Source organism: Trichechus manatus, unplaced genomic scaffold, assembly GCF_000243295.1.
Source record: "Trichechus manatus latirostris isolate Lorelei unplaced genomic scaffold, TriManLat1.0 scaffold00098, whole genome shotgun sequence".
Lineage (NCBI taxonomy): Eukaryota > Metazoa > Chordata > Mammalia > Sirenia > Trichechidae > Trichechus > Trichechus manatus.
Genome location: NW_004444034.1, coordinates 6138539 through 6160849, shown reverse-complemented (window position 1 = coordinate 6160849; position 22311 = coordinate 6138539). Strand labels below are relative to the sequence as shown.

The 22311-nt window shown below is 35.7% G+C and overlaps 1 protein-coding gene across 7 annotated transcripts in view; it reads right to left on the bottom strand.

Moving 5' to 3' along the window:
* Positions 1-22311, bottom strand: part of TBC1D32 (TBC1 domain family member 32) — a 286304-nt gene that overhangs the window by 189838 nt on the left and 74155 nt on the right. For 6 of the 7 annotated variants that reach the window (XM_023737184.1, XM_023737181.1, XM_023737180.1 and 3 more), the window contains 3 exons: positions 11687-11864; positions 3076-3144; positions 732-857 (listed from right to left, as the gene is read on the bottom strand). In XM_023737184.1, the coding sequence (XP_023592952.1) occupies positions 732-857; positions 3076-3144; positions 11687-11864 (373 nt within the window). Of the gene's footprint in view, positions 1-731; positions 858-3075; positions 3145-8480; positions 8631-11686; positions 11865-22311 lie in introns of those variants that run through there. The other variant, XM_023737186.1, reaches the window with a different exon arrangement.

Here is a 22311-nt window from a genome sequence, read left to right as displayed (position 1 = left end):
TAAAAAACAATTTGTATTTAAGATGTGATGCTCAGATGCAGTCAGTTTTCATTTTTCACTCACATTATAGATACTATCTTTAGAATTACTGCAATTTCAATATAAGCTTACTTCTTATCAAACAGTAACTATTCCTGAAGTCATACGCAAATCAATTTTTATATAAATCAATCATATATTTGATGGCAATGGGTTTTTTTCACAATTTTACAATTTTTAGGGATTTTCTGTATTTCCTTTATGATTCACCTCAAACTATCTTCTAAACTCTTAGCTTTATAGTTTTCTAGCTTCTCTTTTTAAGCAGTTAAGCAAACTTTATATAAGCACTTAAATGTACTAGGAAAATGCTTTCAAACTCTTTAGAATGCATACAATTTATTATTTTTAAGTTCAAGTTTTCATATATCATAAATCCTTTTTAAAAATTGTTTAAAATGCTTTTTTTCTTAATTCAAAAACAACGATACAATTACTCGGCTATTCCTTTACATGATAAAATGTACAAGGTAACAGTCTACTATTATCTGGCAATAAAGTATGATATTTACCATACTTTGAATCTAATCATTAAATAATAAATTCACTTAATAAAAATTCTGACAATTCAAGAGCTGAAACCAAAATTACACAAATATCTGAGCTACTATTAAAAAAACTATTATATTTCATTTATTTCTAGAATGGTGGCACATAAATTATTTCAGTATTTCTACAACCATTTTTCTTACACTAAACACAAGATCAGGATCTGCAAGAGATACTGTCAGTTTTTCACAGAGAGTGGCCCAATTTTCACAGTTCAGAACATCAGATGGAGGAGCTGAACATAATGTTTGCAAGGCTTCATATCGCACCTAAAATGTTTTAAAAGATTTTTATTAATACCCAGCCAGTAGAATAATACCAATTCTACAAAACAATATTTAACAAGCTATTTAAAGGCAGAGTCTGGATAATTGTTTTAAAGGGTCTCATTTCCCTTTTAAAGAGTTTCAAAAAGTTTTATGAGAAATCAGATGCCTTTTTATAAAACAACTCTTAAGAAGAGAACTCATTTTTTAAACTAAGTGCTAGGCACAGGAAAACAGGTTGCTATTTGTGTAATACAAAAATTAAAACACTAAATGTATTAGGAGACTCTAGAATGGATGTCTAAATAGAAGAGGAAGAAGGACAGTGGTTTAATCTGAATCATCAGGGCAACATTTTCCAATGGCCTTGCTCCACATACTTTTTCCACTCTAGGGCCCCCAAAGGAGGTCCTACAGATGGAGGAGCTTAATTTTAAAAATTTGCCCAGATGTCACTGGTGAAGCATTCCTATTCCAGTATATATGAACAATTCTCGAAAAACAATTAATTTGAACTTGTTTTTGCTGCTGTACCATATTTTGTGACCTTTTAACCACTAAGGTAGAATAAAAAAATCATTCAGCAATGGGATGCAAAATTGAATTTCTGTGCTCCTCTGTTTTCACAGAAAAGTATACTACTTAATCATTCTCAGAACCCAATCAGAATTCATTCAAAACAATGTGACCCAAGGGACAGCAGCAGAGAATAGTTCCACTCCAGTTATGAATGCAGCAAAGCTTCTCCCCTACTCACTTCCAACTAGTGAGTAATAACACACTGATTCCAACCTATTCCTCAAAAGCTGGTCATTTCTCAGCTGAAACAATTGAAGCCTAGTGATGAAGTGAGTGAAGTGTCAGAGACAAGGGGTAAGACCTCAAGAAAATGAACACTGAAATAGGGTATCAATTTTCAGGTGAAAAAGACAGAAAATAAACATGTACTTGAAAATGTCTATACATTCATACAACAGGAGAACTCCTGAATACAACTTCATTTGTGCTGGGGGTCAGGGGGAATATAGAGGCAGTTTTAAAAATTAGGAAATCGTTTACAGTGTTAAACAATTTCTCCTTTTCAGACTGTTTTAGGACAAAATTCTGTTAAGAACTTACTAATTTCAGAAGCAGAATCAAAGTATTCTGGACAAGTATAGACTCTCACGTATTCTACTTAAGCTGAATAAAATTTTTATCATAAAAGTCAAGTCCCATTTCCAATATCCTTTGAAATATCAATTATTTACTGAGAACCCACAAAATAAATCAGAATGCAGAATGCTGAGAGGAAAAAAAATTATTCTTCACTATGACTTTTTTTTAGAAAATTTCAAGAAGAGTAAATCATAGCTTCGTTTAGTTGAGTCTCTGGGTGGAGTAAACAATTAAGTTCTCAGCTACTAACTAAAAGGCTGGATGTTCAAATCCACCCAGAGTGCCTCAGAAGAAAGGAGAAAGGCCGGGTGATCTACTTTCAAAAAATCACAGCCATTGAAAACTCTGTGGAGCACAGTTCTGAAACAAAAGGGGTCACCATGAGTGAGAATCAACTCAGTGGCAACTGGATTTTTTATTTATTCATTTAGTTTAAAATGAAAAGTTTAATAAAAACAATAATTTATTTTAAAAATTGAGAGCAAATGGCAAGATATAAACAGAAGTCTCAGGTACTTCAAAAATCCTATCATAGATTCTATTTCAGATGGACTTTTAAATAAAGTAAGACTTCATAAATAATAATTTGTGTAATTTTTAAAAATATAAAGATAAAATTCAATAAAATTGTTTTATTAAGATACTTTTTATAATAAATGAAAATGTGTCAAAATTGCTTACATTTTCTAAAAGTAAAAAAAACTTTGTTGTTGTTTTTTTCCCTCAAAGAAATCAATGAACTAAAACATCACAATAAAAACATCAGTGAAGTAGTTTTGGGGACAGCTGCCCATAACTTCATCCCTTCAAATTTAAAAGTAGAAATAAAAATTTCTTCTTACAAACTATAACAAAGCATGATAATTCTCTAAGGAAAGCCTTCCTCTTTCTGTGACCTTTCATTTCAAGACTAGAAAGTCTACCAGGGATATCATTCTAGGATTGCCCATAATAAAAAAAAGCCTATTCTCTGGAGAAATAGTCCAGGTGCTACTGATTGTAATCTAGTATATTACAAATATGTGATATCTGACTGAACTTGACAGCTATCCTTTAAACTTACCTCTTTAGGTTGCCCAGGATCCAACTGATCTAAAATCAATTGTAATTTTCCTTGACAAAATTTGTAACTCTGTAACACAATTGACAGAACGTTCATTAATTTAGTAGACTTTTAGAAGTATTGCTATACATGATTTTTTAATACAATTCAAAGCACAAAATGCATTCTGAATAAGAGAAAGGGGATGATCTATCTTGATTTGGCAGCAAACTCACAATGTTTGTTTCCCAAGGCATTTAAATTGGAACTGAATGTCCCAGTAGAACAGTGTACCTTCATGTATATGAAAACTCTTACTATTTGCTGAGCAATTGCAATATGAAGACTATTACAAGACTCAGAAGACGTAAAGCCAAAATATTTTGAACCCAGGGAATGTGAGACGAATGGAACAGAAAGATAAACAACATAAACAAGTCGAAAGGCACTAATAGTACCCTAGGCATAGCTACAGTGCTGCTTGCATTTTTTTGTTCCTTTTCATTCCTGTATTTTTCCTTAGCCTTTCTCCATGACTATTCTTTGGTAAAAAAAATTCCTGGAGTGAAAACTTTCACCTAGAAAAAGTGTATAGTAGATCATAAGCTATTCTGGAGAAGAAAGAAAGGAGTCTTTTCTCCCAAAAGAAATTTAAATATATAAAATACCTTTAAAAATCATCTAAATATAAAAAACTGGCAATAATATTAGCTGTCATTTATTAAGTATCTATTATATAACAAGACCTATACTCTTTCAATAAGCCCTGGTGGTGCAGTGGTTAAGCACTCATTTGCTAACTGAAAGGTCGGCAGTTCGAACCCAACAGCTGCTCAGTGGAAGAAAGATGTGGCAATCTGCTTCTGTAAAGATTACAGCCTTGAAACCCTACAGGGAAGTTCTACTCTGTCCAAAGGAATGCTATGAGTCGAAATCAAGTCAAGGCAATGGGTTTGGTTTGTGTTTTCTATGCCCTCTCAATTCACAATGACTGTGAAATACGAAAACCAAAGAGGTTAAATAACTTCTCCAAGCTACACAGCTACCAGAACTCAGATTCCCGTCCACGTTAAAGATCATCTTCTCTTCACTATCTTTACTCTTTCCTGACATGTTCTTACCCAGTTTTTTTACTTTAAATATATTATGATGCCTCATAAATTTATATCAGCATTAGATCTCTAGAGTTACATATCTATTATCCTCTCACAGGGTCACCTGCATGTTTAATAGGCATCTCAAACTTAACATGTCCAAAATAGAATTCTTGATTTTTATTCCAAACCTGCTCCTCCCTCAGGCTTTCCCATCTTGGTAAATGGCACTACCATCCATTCAGATTTTGACTTGGGTCAAAAACAGGAGTCAATTTTGACTTCTCTCCTCTCATTTCCTACATCCAATCTACCATTAAGTCTTACAAGACAACCTCCAAGGTTCACATATCTTAAATCCAATTACTCATCACCAGTTCCCTGCTAAAACTCCAGCCAGAGGCACCATCACCTCTAGTCTAGACTACTTCAATTCATCCTAACTGGTCTCTTGATTCTACTCTTATCCCATCCTATCCCAACCAACTATCCATTCTACAGCAACAGTGAGACTGAGTTTCTTAAAATTATAAATCAAATCCTTTCACTTCCTTACTTAAACCCCACAAAAGACATCCTACTTTACTCAGAATAAAATATAAACTTCTTACTTACATGATCAGGCCTCTGCTTATCTCTCTCTCTCTCAAGTCATTCTTCCCTCTGCCCTCCAGGCCTTCGTTTCATCCACTGAAGATGCCATGCTCATTCTAGGCCAAGAACCTTTGCCCTTGCCTTAGTTCCTTCTTGGCCATGTTCCTCCTCTAGAATTTTGTATGGCTGCCCTCTTGCCACTCAGGACTCAGCTCAAAAACCCCCTCAAAAAACGTTCCCTAACGTGGGGTCGCCTTAAAGGTTGCCTATGTTATATTAAGGTCTCTTTTTATGTTGTTATTGTGTTTCAGAGGATGAACATAAATAACCACAGCAACTAACTACAATGACTTAGAGTATGTAGCTAATATGTGTACAATTTAATATGTATTTATTAGATTTTCAGTTGCTGTAAATATTTCTTAGATTGAAAAGCCCTGAAGATAGGAGCAGTGTATCATCTATACGTGTTGCTAACTTGATTTGTAAAGTAACACACACACAGGTTCTGTTGGTGATAATAAAAGTGATTTATATCAATAGAGGAAGATGAATACCTCCAAAAGGAAATTTTTATAAAAACATATTAACGTGTGAAAATAAAAACTAAGCAAATAATTTCTAAGCAAACCATAAGAGGAAAAGAGAAAGAAATACAATAGGTTGATAGTTTAAGATGTATTTGATCCTCTTATATAATCATTTGGATCCTAACCGAAGAGTTTTTTCATGCTAAAATAAGATTCAGATGCGTTTCTGTCAGGTGCATTTTTACCTAAAGACTGCAAACAGGAGATACATTCTGTAATGTTTTCAGAGATATAAAACTGAATTACTTTATTACAACATATGCTGAAGAATATTCACATTATTCTATTACTATATTTTAAAAGCAAAAGCAAATCACCCTCAACATTAATTTACCCTTGAAAACTCTTCTAAATATTTTTAATGTTTGGTTTGTAAACTGTATAAACCACTGAACATACAACCAGTTAAAGAAAGATAATTATTGCTAATGTTTAAAGCAATACTGCTACAGGAAATAAAAAGGAAAAGTAAATAAATATTAAACCTAATAATACTTTAGGCTTTAACATGTCTAACCACACAATGATTTCTTTTCTATTCTTAAAAAAAAATTCACCCGATGATGACAACAATAGCAAAGACTTATGTAAGTGCTTATTATGTAGCAAGTACTGTTCAAAATACTTTACATACATTAAATTCACAAAGCAGCCCTATCAGGTAGGTTCTATTATTATCTCCATTTTTGCTGTTGTTGTTAGGTGCTGTCAAGTCAATTTCAACTCATAGTGGCCCCATGTGATAGCTACTCCATAGGGTTTTCCAGGCTATAATCTTTACAGGAGCATATCGACAGGTCTTTCTCCCAAAAATTGAGGCATAGAGTGGTTAAGAAACCAAGATCCACAACTCATCAATGACAAAGCCAAAAAACCAGAGATTACTTCAGACTGGTTTGTTTCAAGATACGGAATGAATTAGCCTCATTTAGAATGCCCTTTTCAAATTTTAGTGCATCTAAAACTTTTTATATTATGTACCCACCATTCATTAAGCCTTAAATACAGAACAAAGTTACTATTTCAAAACAAAAACATGAGGTTTAAAGACATTTCCAAATGCTAAGCTAAATTTTTCTTAATTTCCTAGATGTTTTAACAAAAGAGAATTTTTGCACTTTTCCTTAAAAAAAGGCTACATTGAGAAGTAATAACAAAAACCTATTAATATTTTAAAGTAAAAAAAAAACTTTAGGTATTCATAAAAAGAATATTAGCCCTGTTCATGAAGAAATTGATTTTCTGATGGCAAACTGTCTCCTCAAGGATTATTGAAACAAACAAGCAAGCAAGCAAAAATAAGCTCAAACCTGCCCCTCCCTCCACTCTAACTCAAGGCAGATGCACTATTACTGTGAGCTTTTTTTTTTTTTTTTAAATCTCAGCTACTTTTCCCCCTCACTTCTACATTTTTAAGATTTTAGGCTCCAATCTTCTCCCTCGTATGAAACAAATATTAAGAATGATCAAACCTTATCGATTGGAGGTAGCTAGAGGTGGATGAACTTCAGAAATGTAGGTGGGGCTGTGACTACTCCGTTGTTCTGACTGATGCTGCTGAAAAGAGGTGAGGATGTGGAAAGGTTCATCCCTAAGCAATAGTGTGAAATCCTTAAAAGCAGAATTCCTCACTAGAAAGAGTTCGGAAGATTTTAGAATAGGCTAGAAACTGAATGCGGCATCAGGATTGGTAGAAGAGTTATTAACAACCTGTGATATGCAGATGACACTACCTTGCTTGCTGAAAGCGAAAAGGACTTGAAGCACTTACTGATGAAGATCGAACACTACCGCCTTCAGTATGGATTACACTTTAACAAAGAAAATCATAATCCTCATAACTGGGCCAACAAGCAACATCATGATAAATGGAGCTAAGACTGACATTGTCAAGGATTTCATATTAGGTGGCTCCACAATCAACACCCATGGAAGCAGCAGGCAGGAAATCAAACAACAAATTACACTGGGCAAATCTGCTGCAAAAGACTTCTTTCAAGTTTTAAAAAAAAAAACAAAGATGTCACTTTGAGGACTAAGGTGTGCCTGCCCAGTCATGGTATTTTCAATTGCCTCATACGCATACAAAAGCTGGACAATGAATAGGAAAGACGGAAGAAAGACTGATGCCTTTGAATTATGGTGTTGGCAAAGAATACTGAATATACCATGGACTGTCAGAAGAACAAACAAGTCTGTCTTGGAAGAAATACAGCCAGAGTTCTCCATGGAAGCGAGAATGGCAAGACTTTGTCTCACACACTTTGGACATGTTATCAGTAGGGACCAGTCCTTAGAGAAGGACATCATGCTTAGTAAAGTACAGGGTCAGCGAAAAAGAGGAAGACGTTCTACAAGATGGACTGACACAGTGGCTGCAATACTGGGTTCAAGAATAACAACGATTATGAGAATGGCACAGGATGAGGCAGGGTTTCGTTCTGTTGTACACACGGTCGCTATAAATCGGAATCAACTTGACAGCACCTAACAACAACAACAACAAGAAATTGAATGGAATTCAAGATATTCTGATTAAGATATGAAGAGTGAGGGCAAAAATCAATTACAGTAGTTGAAAACACACACTCTGAAAGGCAGAGGAAAGATCATGCATCCAACCAAGGAAAGAAGGTACTCAAGAAAATTCCCAATGGAAGAACTGAAAGCCTAGTAACAAGATGGAGTTTAGGTTGCTCCTAGAAGGCAGTTCAAATGCAGAGTCAAAGGAATAGGATCTTCTTTACCAGAAACTTAGAAGGAAAGACAAGCCCTGGCCTTTGTCTGAAGGTTGGAGAAGGCAGGTGAACTATTCAGGACAGTGGCACTGTATTAGTTTCCTATTACTGCTGTCATAAACTACTCCAAATTCAGTGGCTTAAAACAACACAAATTTCTTATCTTACAGTTCTAAAGGCCAAAAGTCTAAAATAAATCAGCAGGGCTGTGTTCCTTCCAGAGGCTCTACAGGAAAATCCATTTCCTTGCTTTTTCCAGCTTCTAGAGGCTACCTGCATTCCTTGGTCATGGCCCCCCTCCATCTTCAAAGCCAGCAGTCACATCACTCTACTTCTATGATTATATCTCCTCTGACTCTGACCTTCCTGCTGCTCTTTTATAAGGACCCTTGTGATTAGATTAGGCTCACCCACATAATCCAGGATACTCTCCCCATTTCAAAATCCTTAACTTAATCACATCAGCAATGTCCCTTTTGACAGGTTCTGGGGATTAGGATGTGGACATCTTTAGGGGTGGGAGATATTTTTTCTGCCTACTGCAGGCACCAAAGGATGGGTTTCAAGGAGAAGCTGCCTTGAAAGCAAAGAAAAAACAGTAAGTGCCTTAAACAGGTTCACATCATGCAAGTGTAATAGGTGGCAATTATCACAAATTTACCTTCTCCATATAAACTGTACACCCTGGGGTTCCTTAGAACATTATAGAATAGCTTGTACACTATAAAACAACATAATGACTGTGTTGTACTACACTGAATACTGTGGCAGAAGAGGAAGATAAAAATTGCAAGAGGAAGAATATGAATTTTTAAAGCTTAATGTATAAGTTAGAGATAATCCTCTAACTTCCCAGCAGCAGAATATGACCCAGAGAAGCTCCAGTTAAAAATCATACAGGATCACAGGTGAGATATTTTCTATTTGAGTGCAGCTCTGAATGGCATCCATTTCAGTATACCTTTTAAGAGATAGCAATAACAATAAAAGCTAACATTTATAAAACAGCAACTGTGTGCCAGGCACTGTTCTAAGCACTTGAGAGATAATTAACTCAGTTAATCTTCTCAACGACCCTGTGAGGTAAGAGGAATTATCATTCCCATTTTACAAATGAGAAACACTAAGGTACAGAGAAGTTAAGGTATTTATTTGTCCAAAGTCACACAGTAAGTGGTGGAACTGGGATTTGAACCCAAGCAGTCTCCAGGTAGTGTGGCATAGAATAAAGACAACAGGCTTCGGAGAAAGAGAGGCCAGGGCTTAAACTCAGGCTCCACCCCTAACTAGCAATGTGAGTTTGCAAACTACTTACCTGTTATTATAGGTAACCCTCACTTTTTCATTTGTAAAATGGGCTAATAATACCTACAGTGAATATAAAGCTAAGAACAAGCACCAATATATGGTATAGTTGTTAGTTGCCATAGAGTCAGCTGAGACTCATGGCAACCTTATGAATAACAGAAAAAAAATGTTGTCCAGTATTGTGCCATTTCCATGATCTTTGATATGTGTGAGCCCACTGTTGAGGCCTGTATGTCAATCCATCTCATTAAGAGTTTTCCTCGTTTTTGCTGACCCTCCAAATTACCAAACACGATGGCCTTCTCTAGTAATTCTTCTTTCCTGATGACATGTCCAAAGTAAGCAAGATGAAGGAATCGAAATAACAGGTTGCTAGTATTTCTATCTTTGCAGCACTATTTTGGAACTAATAAGCAAAATAGCAATGCTAAAATTATTTACTCAATGTTATTTATAGAAAAATTAAGACAATTTTTTTAAGCACAGCACAAGTCACTTATTAATTTTGAAGACATCAATCAATAAGAACAGTGGTATTTAACTTAATGAATGACTGACACATTTTTAGAGACTTTTAATTCTTAACATATTAATTCAGCCTCTCTTTGGTCAGTCACATTAAAGAGAAGACTCTTCTTTTACTAAGCAAAGGTATACCCAAATATCTCCCAGAGGTTGGCCACACTGAAACAGACTTCATGATAGTTCTAGCAATCATATGCTTCATTCCAGAAGTCCAGCGATCCCATGCCTTCTTGGTGGGCATAGTTCACTTTCAACCTAATTAGTTCTTCTGAAACAAAGTCATCTTCATAAGATAGACACTTGAAAATTCAGAAATTCCCTGTAGACATCCCAAAGGAAGTCACAGAACCTTAAAGCATGTTTCTTCTTCAAGAATCAAAACAAAACAAAAAACAAAAACATCTTCTGGAATTATTATCCCATTTCCATGAAAGTTTTGCAATTCTTCAAAAATCTAAGATTATAATGAACTAGAAATAATTTAGCATTTGGGAATCAGCAACCTCTCAACTGCCAGCTACTCATTCAATCCTATTTAAATCTGATTACTTGTACTTCTTAGAATTAATAATCCTTCATTTTTTTCTCTTACGTTTCAATTTCAACGTATTGAGATGGTTCATCAAATAAGTAAGAAAGTATAATGTTGTGAGCCCCAAAGTCCTAAAGTTGGGTTTTCTGTGCCTTTTAATTCCAGAAAGTCCTAGATTTGAAGAATCAGCTCAGTTAACCTACTGAACAAGCCATCATATTGCATCAAATTAAACTAGAATCTCTATATCTCAGCTTCTTCCAAACAGCCCATCAACAAAGAATGATTAAGGGATACAACATGAAGAAAATTCACCATCTTTTTCACTACCTCCATCATATCAGGTAACCATCCTGACTTGTAAAATTCGTAACTCATCACAATCCAGCTAAAAGATGCAATAGATGCTAAACCTTTAAGTTCTGTTTTGAATACTTCCAAAACTATTTTTCCTTCAATCATGCAGTCCCAACTGCAACTGACACACATACATTTTTCATGTTTCACCCAAATTTCCCAAATCCCTTTCAGCGTATGGTTAGGATCTACCTGCCCTTATGTGATAGCTAATTAAGTGAAAATATTTTACAACAAATATCAGGTAGGATTCACACTAAGATCAGACAGATTCCATCTGGCCAGAAAGTGGAAATTCACAGCACATGTATGGGGTCTAATCTAGCTAGTTTCCATTGTCTTCTGTGAAGGCTAATCTAGTAAAGTGGCCTTTCTCTTAGCTCTGCTGTCACCAAATGACAAGTATTCTAATATCCTGGTTAGAAAAAGTGGAAGACCTCAAATCTTTCGACATCTAAAAAAGTTTACTGTTTTAAAACTAACACAATTCACAGCAACCTTCCTCTCCAGGGATTATATAAAGGACATGCTTCATCTCCATATCTCACCTATAACATAGTTAAACTTTAATTAGTAATGATTAATTCAGAATAAAATGTTTTAACTAAAGCTTAAGGATATTTGTTTCAATTCTAATTATTTTTTAAAATTCCAAAACCCATTAGTTTATTTCCTTACGTTAATAAAAACTGTCTCAAATATAATCAACAATGAGTATACAATTCTATGTTATTTCATGAACTAAACCTTTAATATTAGGTTATTTTATTGTTTATTTTTCTTCTGAATCTTAAAACTAAAAAACGGAAAAAATTCTGATTAAAAAAGAATTTACTGAAGCTAGTTATTATTAAATACCATTTCAAGACATAAATGCCAAATGCAGCAACACACCTGGTTGAATGATGAATCACTATCAGAGCAATTGTCTGTGCAGTAACTATTGCTTTTCTCATTTTGGAGTTTTTTCTGCCTCTCTTGAATTCGTATCTCATCGTCTTCAAACTTGTTAATCATAGATTCCACCACTACTATCATGATGTTCTTCAAGGAATGCATCATTTCTTTGTACCTTTAAATTCAAAAGTAGTCTTAATAAGAGAAAGCCTATCAGCACAATTTAAACAGTCAACTAAGTTAAACTACTTGATTTTTTCTTCTATAAAAAAGAGCAGGCCCTTTAAGAACACAATTCTAAAGAGAAAAATCTAAGTCATTTTTCTTAAAGAACAAATGTTATGACATTATTCACAGGGCGGGTATAAAAATTAATAGGTAACCCAAAAAGTGTGTTATTCCTGTTTTTTTTTTTTTTCAGCTGGTCACATGGACCAAGATAGTAAAATTAACAGAATCTGAGACAACAAGTTCCAAAGGTACAGGTTCCAGTAACTAGCAACAAAGGCAATAGTTAATATCATATCCTGCCAAAGCTCAGCCTACTATATACTTCACTCTTATTCCTTGTTTTATTTCTCTCTTTCTCTATCAACCTTCTCCATTTTGTTCCCTCCCTTCTCCCCTGCCTATACTTTCTCTATAGGTACCCATAGCCACAACTGAGACCTGCTATTTACACTCAGGACTTTTAAATAAGAGTTTAACTATCAGTGGGTCCTTTCAAACAGAGAGCTAGAGAACTCACTGTCAGGTATGTTAGAAAAGGGATTCCTGAAATTGGTAATAGCGTGAACCAGAAAACTTCTAAGATCCCTTTAGCTCCATGGGTCTAAAAATCTCAAGAAGAAATTATAACAAATCTCTCCATTTATTAAGTGCAAACTCCTAAGCCTCCCTAAGAATATTAGACTGTGATGATATCCCCAAAAACCAAAGGAATAGAATTTTAGAACTAGAATGAACCATAAAAATAATCTACCCTTTACTGTATAAATGAGGGAAACGTGAACGGGACCACTGAAATCTCTATATTTAAAACAAAAAGAGATAAATATGCAAATAAACACAGTGAATAAAGTACTACATTTAGTATCAGAAAAAGTGGATTGTACTCCTGACTACTTCACTTACCAGCTCTGTCATGAGCCTCAATTTCCTCAGCTAGAAAATAAGATAAAAAATATACAATCTAGCTGACCTATTTCACAAGGCTGTAGCAAGAAATAAATGAGAATATATATCTGGAAGTGTTTTGTAAAATATAAAGCATTATACATATATTTATTATCATTATAATCATAGAAATACATTAGGAAAATAAGCACAAAAACATCCCTATCTATATTTCCAGTTAATGGGTCATTGTAATTGCATAAATCAAAGGAAGGATAGGTACTATCTATCATATGAACAATAAAAACATGCTGGGGGATTTGGAGAGAAATAATACACTGAGATTTTAAAAGTTAAAGTAATTTTAAAATTATATAACTATAAAATGTATATAACATACATAGTTATATTTTTTTAAAGCCCCAGAAATTAACAGAAAACACTAAAATATTGAGAGTAGCTGAGAACAGATTAGTAACAATACGGGGGAAAAAACATAGAAAAGAAATGCTATAGAGCTGAGAGTCCAGGGGAGATCCAAATTTAAAGTACAAGGATATAAACAGCAGGAAGGAGACCTGGAACACTCTTTAGACTAATTATCTAAGTACATATAGAATAACTGAGCCAGGAGGACCCAGCTTCCTCCTCTATAAATTCTGAGCTGCAAGAAACAAGGAAGCAAGACAATGCCCTAGCAGCAATCAACAGATCCAACAAAAGCTACTCTCTCCTTGTAAAAGACTGCATTACAGCTGGACACAGGACTAAGCTACATTTCCCAGCCTCCGCTGCAGCTAGGTACAAACACATAAACAACATAAAGTCCTGGTCCCCTTAAAAGTTACTATTTGTTGATTTAATGAAGTATAAAACTCAACCTCATTGACAGACAGGCTAAGAGCACAGTGCAATCGAAATCCATAGAAAACCTGTACATTTCATTATAGAATAAATGTTTCCTCCATGTCTTTTAGAAACGGAATTCCAACATGAATTCTTGCAAGAAATACCAACAAAATGGCCACAAGGAATGATAAGAATAATAATTTATAAAGTTAAGTAAAAAAAAAAAAAAACAAAACTAGACAGCCAGATCCTCAGTATCAAGAGTTATATTAATTATAACCGAATAGCGATCACTGAAGTTTTGAAAAGGCTAAGAAAAACCTGTCTAGAATAGAACATGGCCACCAGTGAGTAGATTCCTTCAGACTCCAAGAAGTTCTAAAATAAAGATTATAGAAAGAAGAAGCTCTAAGAGTTAGTAAATAAATTCCACATCAATTAACATAGAAAACTGACACAGTAAATACTTACACTTCTTATTAGAGTAATATAGGAGAGATACACCACTCATCTGTCAGTTTGTCATACTGTGGTGGCCTGCGTGTTACTGTGAGGCTAGAAGCTATGCCACCAGCAACAATCAGCAGGGTCACCTATGGTGGACAGGTTTCAGCAGAGCTTCCAGGTTTCAGCAGAGCTTCCAGACTAAGACAGACTAGGAAGAAGGACCTGGCGATCTACTTCTAAAAAAACTGGCTAGTGAAAATGTTATGAATAGCAGCAGAACACTGTCTAATATAATGTAAGGTAAGGTGAGCCCCACTGGTTGGAAAGCACTCAAAATATAAGAGGGGAAGAGCTGCCTTTTCAAAGTAGAGTTGACCTTCATGACGTGGATGGAATAAAGCTTCTGGGACCATCATTTGCTGACGCAGTATGACTCAAAATGGGAAGAAACAGCTGAAAACATCCATTAATAATCGGGATGTGGAATATATGAAGCATGAATCTAGGAAAATTGGAAGTCATCAAAAATGAAATGGAACGTATAAAGATTGATGTCCTAGGAATTAGTGAGCTGAAATGGACTAGTATTGGCAATTCTGAATTGGACAATCATACAGTGTATTATGCCAGAAAGGAAACCTGAAGAGGAATGGTGTCGCATACATCGTCAAAAAGTACATTTCAAGATCTATCCTGAAGTACAACTTTTTCAGTGACATGATAATATCCGCACACCTACAAGGAAGACCAGTTAATACAACTGTTATTCAAATTTACACACCAACCACTAATGCAAAAGATGAAGAAACGGAAGATTTTTACCAACTTCCGCAATCTGAAATTTATCAAAAATGCAATCAAGATCCATTGATCATTACTGATGCAAAAGTTGGAAATAAAGAAAAAGAACTGGTAGTTGGAAAATACAGTCTTGGTGATAGAAACGGTGCCGGAGATAGCATGATAGAATTTTGCGAGACCCATGAATTATTCATCACAAATACCTTTTTTCAAAAACAAAAACGGAGACTGTACACATGGACCTCACCAGATGGAACATATAGGAATCAAATCGATTACACCTGTGGAAAGAGACGAAGTAAAAGCTCAATATCATCAGTCAGAACAACACCAGGGACCGACTGTAGAACAGACTATCAATTGCTCCTGTGCAAGTTCAAGCTGAAGCTGAAGAAATGTGGAACAAGTCCACAAGAGCCAAAGTACAACCTTGAGTATATCCCACCTGAATTTAGAGACCATCTCAAGGATTTGACACACTGAACACTAATGACCAAAGACCAGATGAGTTATATGAAGACATCAAGGACATCATACATAAAGAAAGCAAAAGGTCATTTGAAAGACGGAAAACAAAGAAAAGACCAAAACGGATGTCAGAAGATACTCTGAAATTTGCCCTTGAACATAGAGTAGCTAAAGAGAATGGAAGAAATGATGAAGTAAAACAGCTGAGCAGAAGATATCAAAGGGTGGCTCAAGAAAACGAGTAAAGTATTATAATGAAATGTGCAGACTTGGAGTTAGAAAAGCAAAAGGGAAAAACATGCTCAGCACTTCTCAAGCTGAAAGAACTGATGAAAAAATTCAAGCCTCAAGTTGCAATACTGAATAATTCTATATAGGCAAAATATTGAACAACACAGGATACATCAAAAGATGAAAGGAATACACAGAGTCACCAAAAAGATTTGGCCGACATTCAACCACTTCAGGAGGTAGCATATGATCAGCAATTGATGGTATTAAAGGAAGAAATCCAAGCTACACTGAAGACATTGGTGAAAAACAAGGCTCCAGGAAAGGACAGAATACCAACTGATATGTTTCAACAAACAGATGCAGCACTGCAGGTGTTCGCTCGTCTATGCCAAGAAAGTTGGAAGACAGCTACCTGGCCAACTGACTGGATGAATCCATATTTGTGCCCACTCCAAAGAAAGGTGATTGAACACAATGAGGAAATTATCCAACAGTATCATAAATATCGCACACAAGAAAAATTCTGCTAAAGAAAATTCAAAAACAGTTGCAGCAGTACATTGACAGGGAACTGCCAGAAATTCAAGCCAGATTCAGAAGAGGACATGGAAAGAGATTGTTGTTGTTGTTGTTAATGTCATCGAGTCGGTTCTGACTCATAGCGACCCTATGTACAACAGAACCAAACACTGGCCAGTTCTGAGTCATCGTTACAATCATTGTCATACTTGAGACCATTGTTGTGGTCAGGGTCTTCCTCTTTTTTGCTGACCCTCCACTTTTCCAAGCATGATGTCCTTCTCCAGGGACTGGTCCCTCCTGATAGCTTGTCCAAAGTATATGAGACGAAGTCTCTTCATCCTCAATTCTAAGGAGCATTCTGGCTGTACTTCTTCCAAGACAGATTTGTTCATTCTTTTGACAGTCCATTGTATATTCAATATTCTTCACCAATACCACAACTCAAAGGCGTCAATTCTTCTTCGGCCTTCCTTATTCATTGCCCAGATTTCACATGCATACGAGGCGATTGAATAAACTATGGCTTGGGTCAGGCACACCTTAGTCCTGAAAGTGAGATCTTTGCTTTTTAACAATTTAAACAGGCCTTTTGCAGCAGATTTACCCAATATAATACATCGTTTGATTTCTTGACTGCTGTTTCCATGGGTGTTAATTGCAGATCCAAGTAAAATGACATCCTTGACAACTTCAATCTTTTCTCCGTTTATCATGAGGTTGCTTATTGGTCCAGTTGTGAGGATTTTTTCTTTCTTCATGTTGAGGTGTAATCCATACTGAAGGATGTAGTCTTTGATCTTCATCAGTAAGTGCTTCAAGTCCTCTTCACTTTCAGCAAGCAAGGTTGTGTTATCTGCGTAACACAGGTTATTAATGAGTCTTCCTCCAATTCTGATGCCCCGTTCGTCTTCATATAGTCTAGTTTCTCGGATTATTTGCTCAGCATACACATTGAATAAGTACGGTTAAAGGATACAACCCTGATGTACACCTTTTCTGACTTTAAACCACACAGTACTCCCTTGTTCTGTTTGAATGGCTGTCTCTTTATCTATGCACAGGTTCCTCATTAGTACAATTAAATGTTCTGGAATTCCAATTCTTCGCAATGTTATCATAATTTGTTATGATCCACACAGTCAAATGCTTTTGCATAGTCAATAAAACAGATAAACATCTTTCGGTATTCTCTGCTTTCAGCCAGGATCCATTTGACATCAGCAATGATATCCCTAATTCCTCATCCTCTTCTGAATCCAGCTTGAATTTCTGGCAGTTGCCTGTGGATGTACTGCTGCAACCGCTTTTGAATGATCTTCAGCAAAATTCATAGAGGTCGGGTTTACATCATGTAGGAAAATCACATCAGATGACAAAATGGTGGAAAATCACACAATACTGGGAATAATAGCCTAGCCAAGTTGACACATCTTTTTGTGAGAAACAATTCAATCCATAACACTGGACTAAACGAAGAAGAATGTGGCACCAGCATTGAGAGAAGACTCTTTAACAATCTGTCATATGCAGATGATACAAACTTGCTTGAGGAAAGCAAAGAGGACTTGAAGCACCTACTGATGAAGATCAAAGACTACAGCCTTCAGTATGGATTACACCTCAACATAAAGAAAATAATCCTCATAACTCGGACCAAGAAGTAACATCATAATAAAGGGACAAAATATTGATGTTGTCAAGGATATCATTTTACTTGGATCCGCAATCAACATCCATGAAAGCAACGGTCAAGAAATCAAACGATGTACTGCACTGGGCAAGTCTGCTGCAAAAGACCTCTTTAAATTGTTAAAAAGCAAAGATGTCAGTCACCTTGATGACTAATATGTGCACGACACAAGCCATGGTATTTTCAATTGCCTCATATGCATGTGAAACCTGGACAACAAAAAAGACAGAAGAAGAACTGATGTCTTTGAATTATGGTGTTGGTGAAGAATACTGAACATACCGTGGACTGCCAGAAGAACAAACAAATCTGTCTTGGAAGAAGAACAGCCAGAGTGCTCCTCAGAAGTGAGGATGGCAAGACTTCATCTCACGTACTTGGACATATTATCAAGAGGAACCAGTCCCTGGAGAAGGATATCATGCTTGATAAAATAGAGGGTCAGCAAAAAAGAGGAAGACCCTCAATGAGACGGACTGACACAGTGGCTGCAACAATGGCTCAAACAGAGCAATGATTGTGAGGATGGCTCAGGACCCGGTAGTATTTTGTTCCATTGTACACAGAGTCGCTATGAGTCAGAACCAACTCGACAGCACCTAACAGCAAAACAACACAGGGTAGATTCTACAAATTAATTTTTTCCATGTGCAAACATTTAAAAAATAAACATAAAAATGTTTAATTAGGAAAGTTATTTGTAATTGTTATAGTAAGTAAATATTATTAATAGCTGTATTGTGCTTGTATCTGCCATGAATTTCTGAAGAATCACAAAAAAAATAATAATTTGAAAGTAAACATACATGCTCTGTAGAACTTAAAATCTTTCATTCATGGTTCATATGGCAGAAGACAAACATTCATGAAATCACTTAAGATCTTCACAAAGTAATTATTATTGTACTAATTTTTACACACGGATGAACTAAAACACGAAAATTTAACAGCTTACCCAGAGATAAAAAGTAATTTCCTACCAGTTCCATATAAAACTCTGCTCTTAGCATTAAAATACTTTCATTATCTGACCGATAAAATATTTTAGTACTCCTCTTAGAATAAGCTTAATAATTCTGCTAGAAATAGACTAGTAGGAATTTTAATATTATCCAAACATGGAGAGGAATCCATTTTTTGTTTGTTTTTCTCCAAATCAAGAAATAAAAAATGTTCATTTCCATGGCTTTTACTTAATATATATTAGTTGTTTGTGCTTGCTAAATTTATTAATAGCTGTCACTTTGTTCAAGTAATAATGTATTTATTTAAGTAATACAATCAGCTGTCACAAAGGGGGAGAGCTCCTACCCAAAGTAACAAAAACAAATTTAACTGCTTAAAAATAAATTTAATTCCTTAAAATACAATAAGTTCAAGTATATATTCAATTTTTCTGATACTGGCAAGATGACCTATATACTAAGCTCTAACACCCACTTTCAAGCTGCAATAGAAAGCGACCATTATGGCCCAACATGTACAGAAATCGATGCCAAAAGCACCTAGAGAGATCACATACATCCACGTCCAGAGATTAAAATTAACAAAGCAAATGCTGTATGTTCAAATCATTACCAAAAACTAAACTTGTGACATCTAAATTATGAAGGTTTTACTGCAAATAAAATTTATAATAACTTTTTATTAGAAACAAACACCACTGCCATCTACCTTCAGAAAGCAATTTTTAAATTTAGGTAATACTAAAATGCTTGCTACTGTAGGATTAGAAGCATCTAAACTTAAGAATACAGTTACACTAATAAGCATGATTTAAGGAAAAACTAGAAAACTGGTCTACTTGACCATTCTGCCCTTTATGGCCCTAAGGTCTTCTGTTATATCACATTTAACATTAGAAAAAAAACAGGCCACCAATCATACTGATGCAAAGATATGCCAAGGGGTAAAAGATAACTAAGATGAGGAACATCCAGGTAGATGAGCTTAAATATGAGGAAGAAACCTCAAACTTTCTTCCATCCCAGTTCCGGCTCTATATTAAACTGCAGCTTACATGACAGTTAGGCATTTTGTAATGCTGTCCTGCTGCTCAAGAACCCAGAGTGGTGCACTAATGTCTATAGTATCCACTTGGCTTCAATTCAAGGTTCCCATTAATCCAATCAACTTTCAACTTCATGACTTCTTTAGTCATGGTTTTTAAAGCACATCAGGCAGAAACGATACCGCTATTTTATGAGAGGTCAGAAGAGCAGGCAAACAATTAACAATAAACATGCAGAACACTGCTAAAGGACTTAGCAAGGAGTTAATGCAAATAGCCGAAAAAAGAACATGAATTCCTACAGGGCAACATACAGTGAAAAGTGCCCCAGAAAGACAAGCTCCACATTGGGCTCCAATACCAAGCAACTTTACCACCCTAGACAAGTCACTTAATTTGCCCCTCTGACCCTGTAAAATGTGGGGCTTAGAACATGTGATATCTAAGGTATTTTCAAGCATGAATATCCTAACGTTCTGTGGAATTAAAATTAATTTAATAAAAACTGAGCCCGTAGGTGACTAACTTACTTTCTTTAGTCTTCCTGTGACTAAACCTAAGAATCTTTGTTAATTGTCCCTAGTAGCCATCCTCCCTCTCTTCCAAAAAGTATTAGAACTCCTCCCTTAAGTTTTCACTGGGGGTACATGGTCAACAGCTAGTTTAAAGTTCCCAGGCTCCACTGCAGATATACGTGTGAGCATGTGACCAAGTTTTAGTCAACAAAAAACCGAATTAAAAAAAAAAAAAGACCCTACTTGCCCTCCATTTTCTCTTCTCTTGGCCAGGCTGAAGAACAGTGTGAAGTTAGTACACCTGCTTCAACCATGCAGATGAAGGCAACACCCCAGGACACGGGTTGGCAAACTATGGCCTGTGGGCCAAATGTGGCCTACCACCTACATTTTGTAAAAAAATTTTTATTGGAAAACACACCAGCTCTTTCATTTACATATTGTATATGGCTACTTTAGTACTCTAACAGCTCACAAAGCCTAAAATATTTATAACGTGGCCCTTTACAGGAAAAGTTTGTCAGTCCCTGCCCTAAGATAAGATGGAACAACAAAATAAAACATACCAGTTTCCCTGGATGGACCCACTGGCAGATCTGTCTACCCACTCTGCACTAATGAACTTCTGAACTATTACATAAAATTTAAACAACCGGTCTTGCTTGTTGTTGCTGTTAGGTGCGGTCAAGTTGGCTCCGACTCATAGCGACCTTGTGTATGACAGAACAAAACACGGCGTGGTCCTGAGCCATCCTCAAAATCATTATGTTTAAGCCCACTGTTGCAGCCACTGTGTCTATCCATCTCATTGAGGGTCTTGCTTGAGTCACTGTATTTTGGTTTCTCTTTGTCATAGCTGTTTAATGTGTATTCTAACTAATATACCTTTCCTCTATATGTCCAAGTAACCTTTTGTATGTATCATGTCACTTACTCTACTGTATGGAAAATATCTATTTCAAGTTTTTATTTCAAGGTAATGTCACACACCTCATTACAGCCAGTAATCATTATGCACTACTGGAGGGTAGGAGGTATCCTGTTCATCTTTACTGCCCCAGAACCTAACGTATATTAGTTATTCTTTAAACGACTGATGAGGAAGGAACAAAAGAAAAAATTATGTATTGCTAAAGCCAGACTTACTTCAAATATCATGAAATAAAGCTGATTATACTGGCAAGAGAAACTTTCATTAATTTATTCAACATATACCTACTAAGCACCTAAGATACATCAGGTATTTTTTTAGACACTAAGAAAACAGAAATAGACAAAAATACGAAATTTTAAGTCTTTACAGAACTTACATTCTAGTGGGGAGACACTGAAAATAAGCAGAAAAAAAGCAAACACAAATATTGTCCTTTATCAATCAGTGGCAGTAAGTGCCAAGAAGAAAAATAAAGCAAAGTAAGAGAGTGAGAAGATACCAGGGAAAGGCTACTCTTTTACATAGGGAGGTCAAGAAAGTTCTTTGTGATAAAGTGACATTTGAACAAAGACCTAAAAAAAGTGAAGCAGCAAACCACACAAATATTTGGGGGAAAAGCATTCTAGGTAGCAAAAGCAATGGGAGTGCAAAGGTCCTGAGGGACAGCCTTGCTTGGCTTTTTGAGAAAGAGTGTGGCTAGAGCAGAGGTAAGAGGGAACGTGCCAAACAGTACAGGAGGTGAAGGAGCAGAAGGCTCATGGTGGGCCTTGTAGGCCATAGGAAGAACTCTGGATTTTATTCTGAGTGAGACATGAGTGACATGATCTGATGCACTGTTTTAGAGAATCATTCTAGCTGTTATGAGGGAAACACTGTAGGAGGCATAGGTTAGGGGTGTTTTCAAGGAAACCTGCTGAGAGAAAAATTACTTTAAAATATTATTTTGGGCAGGGGGGAAATACTAAATAGGCAATAAATAAGTGGTATCTTGGGTGAAGGTGAGACAGTACACAATACAGGGGAAACTAGCACAAC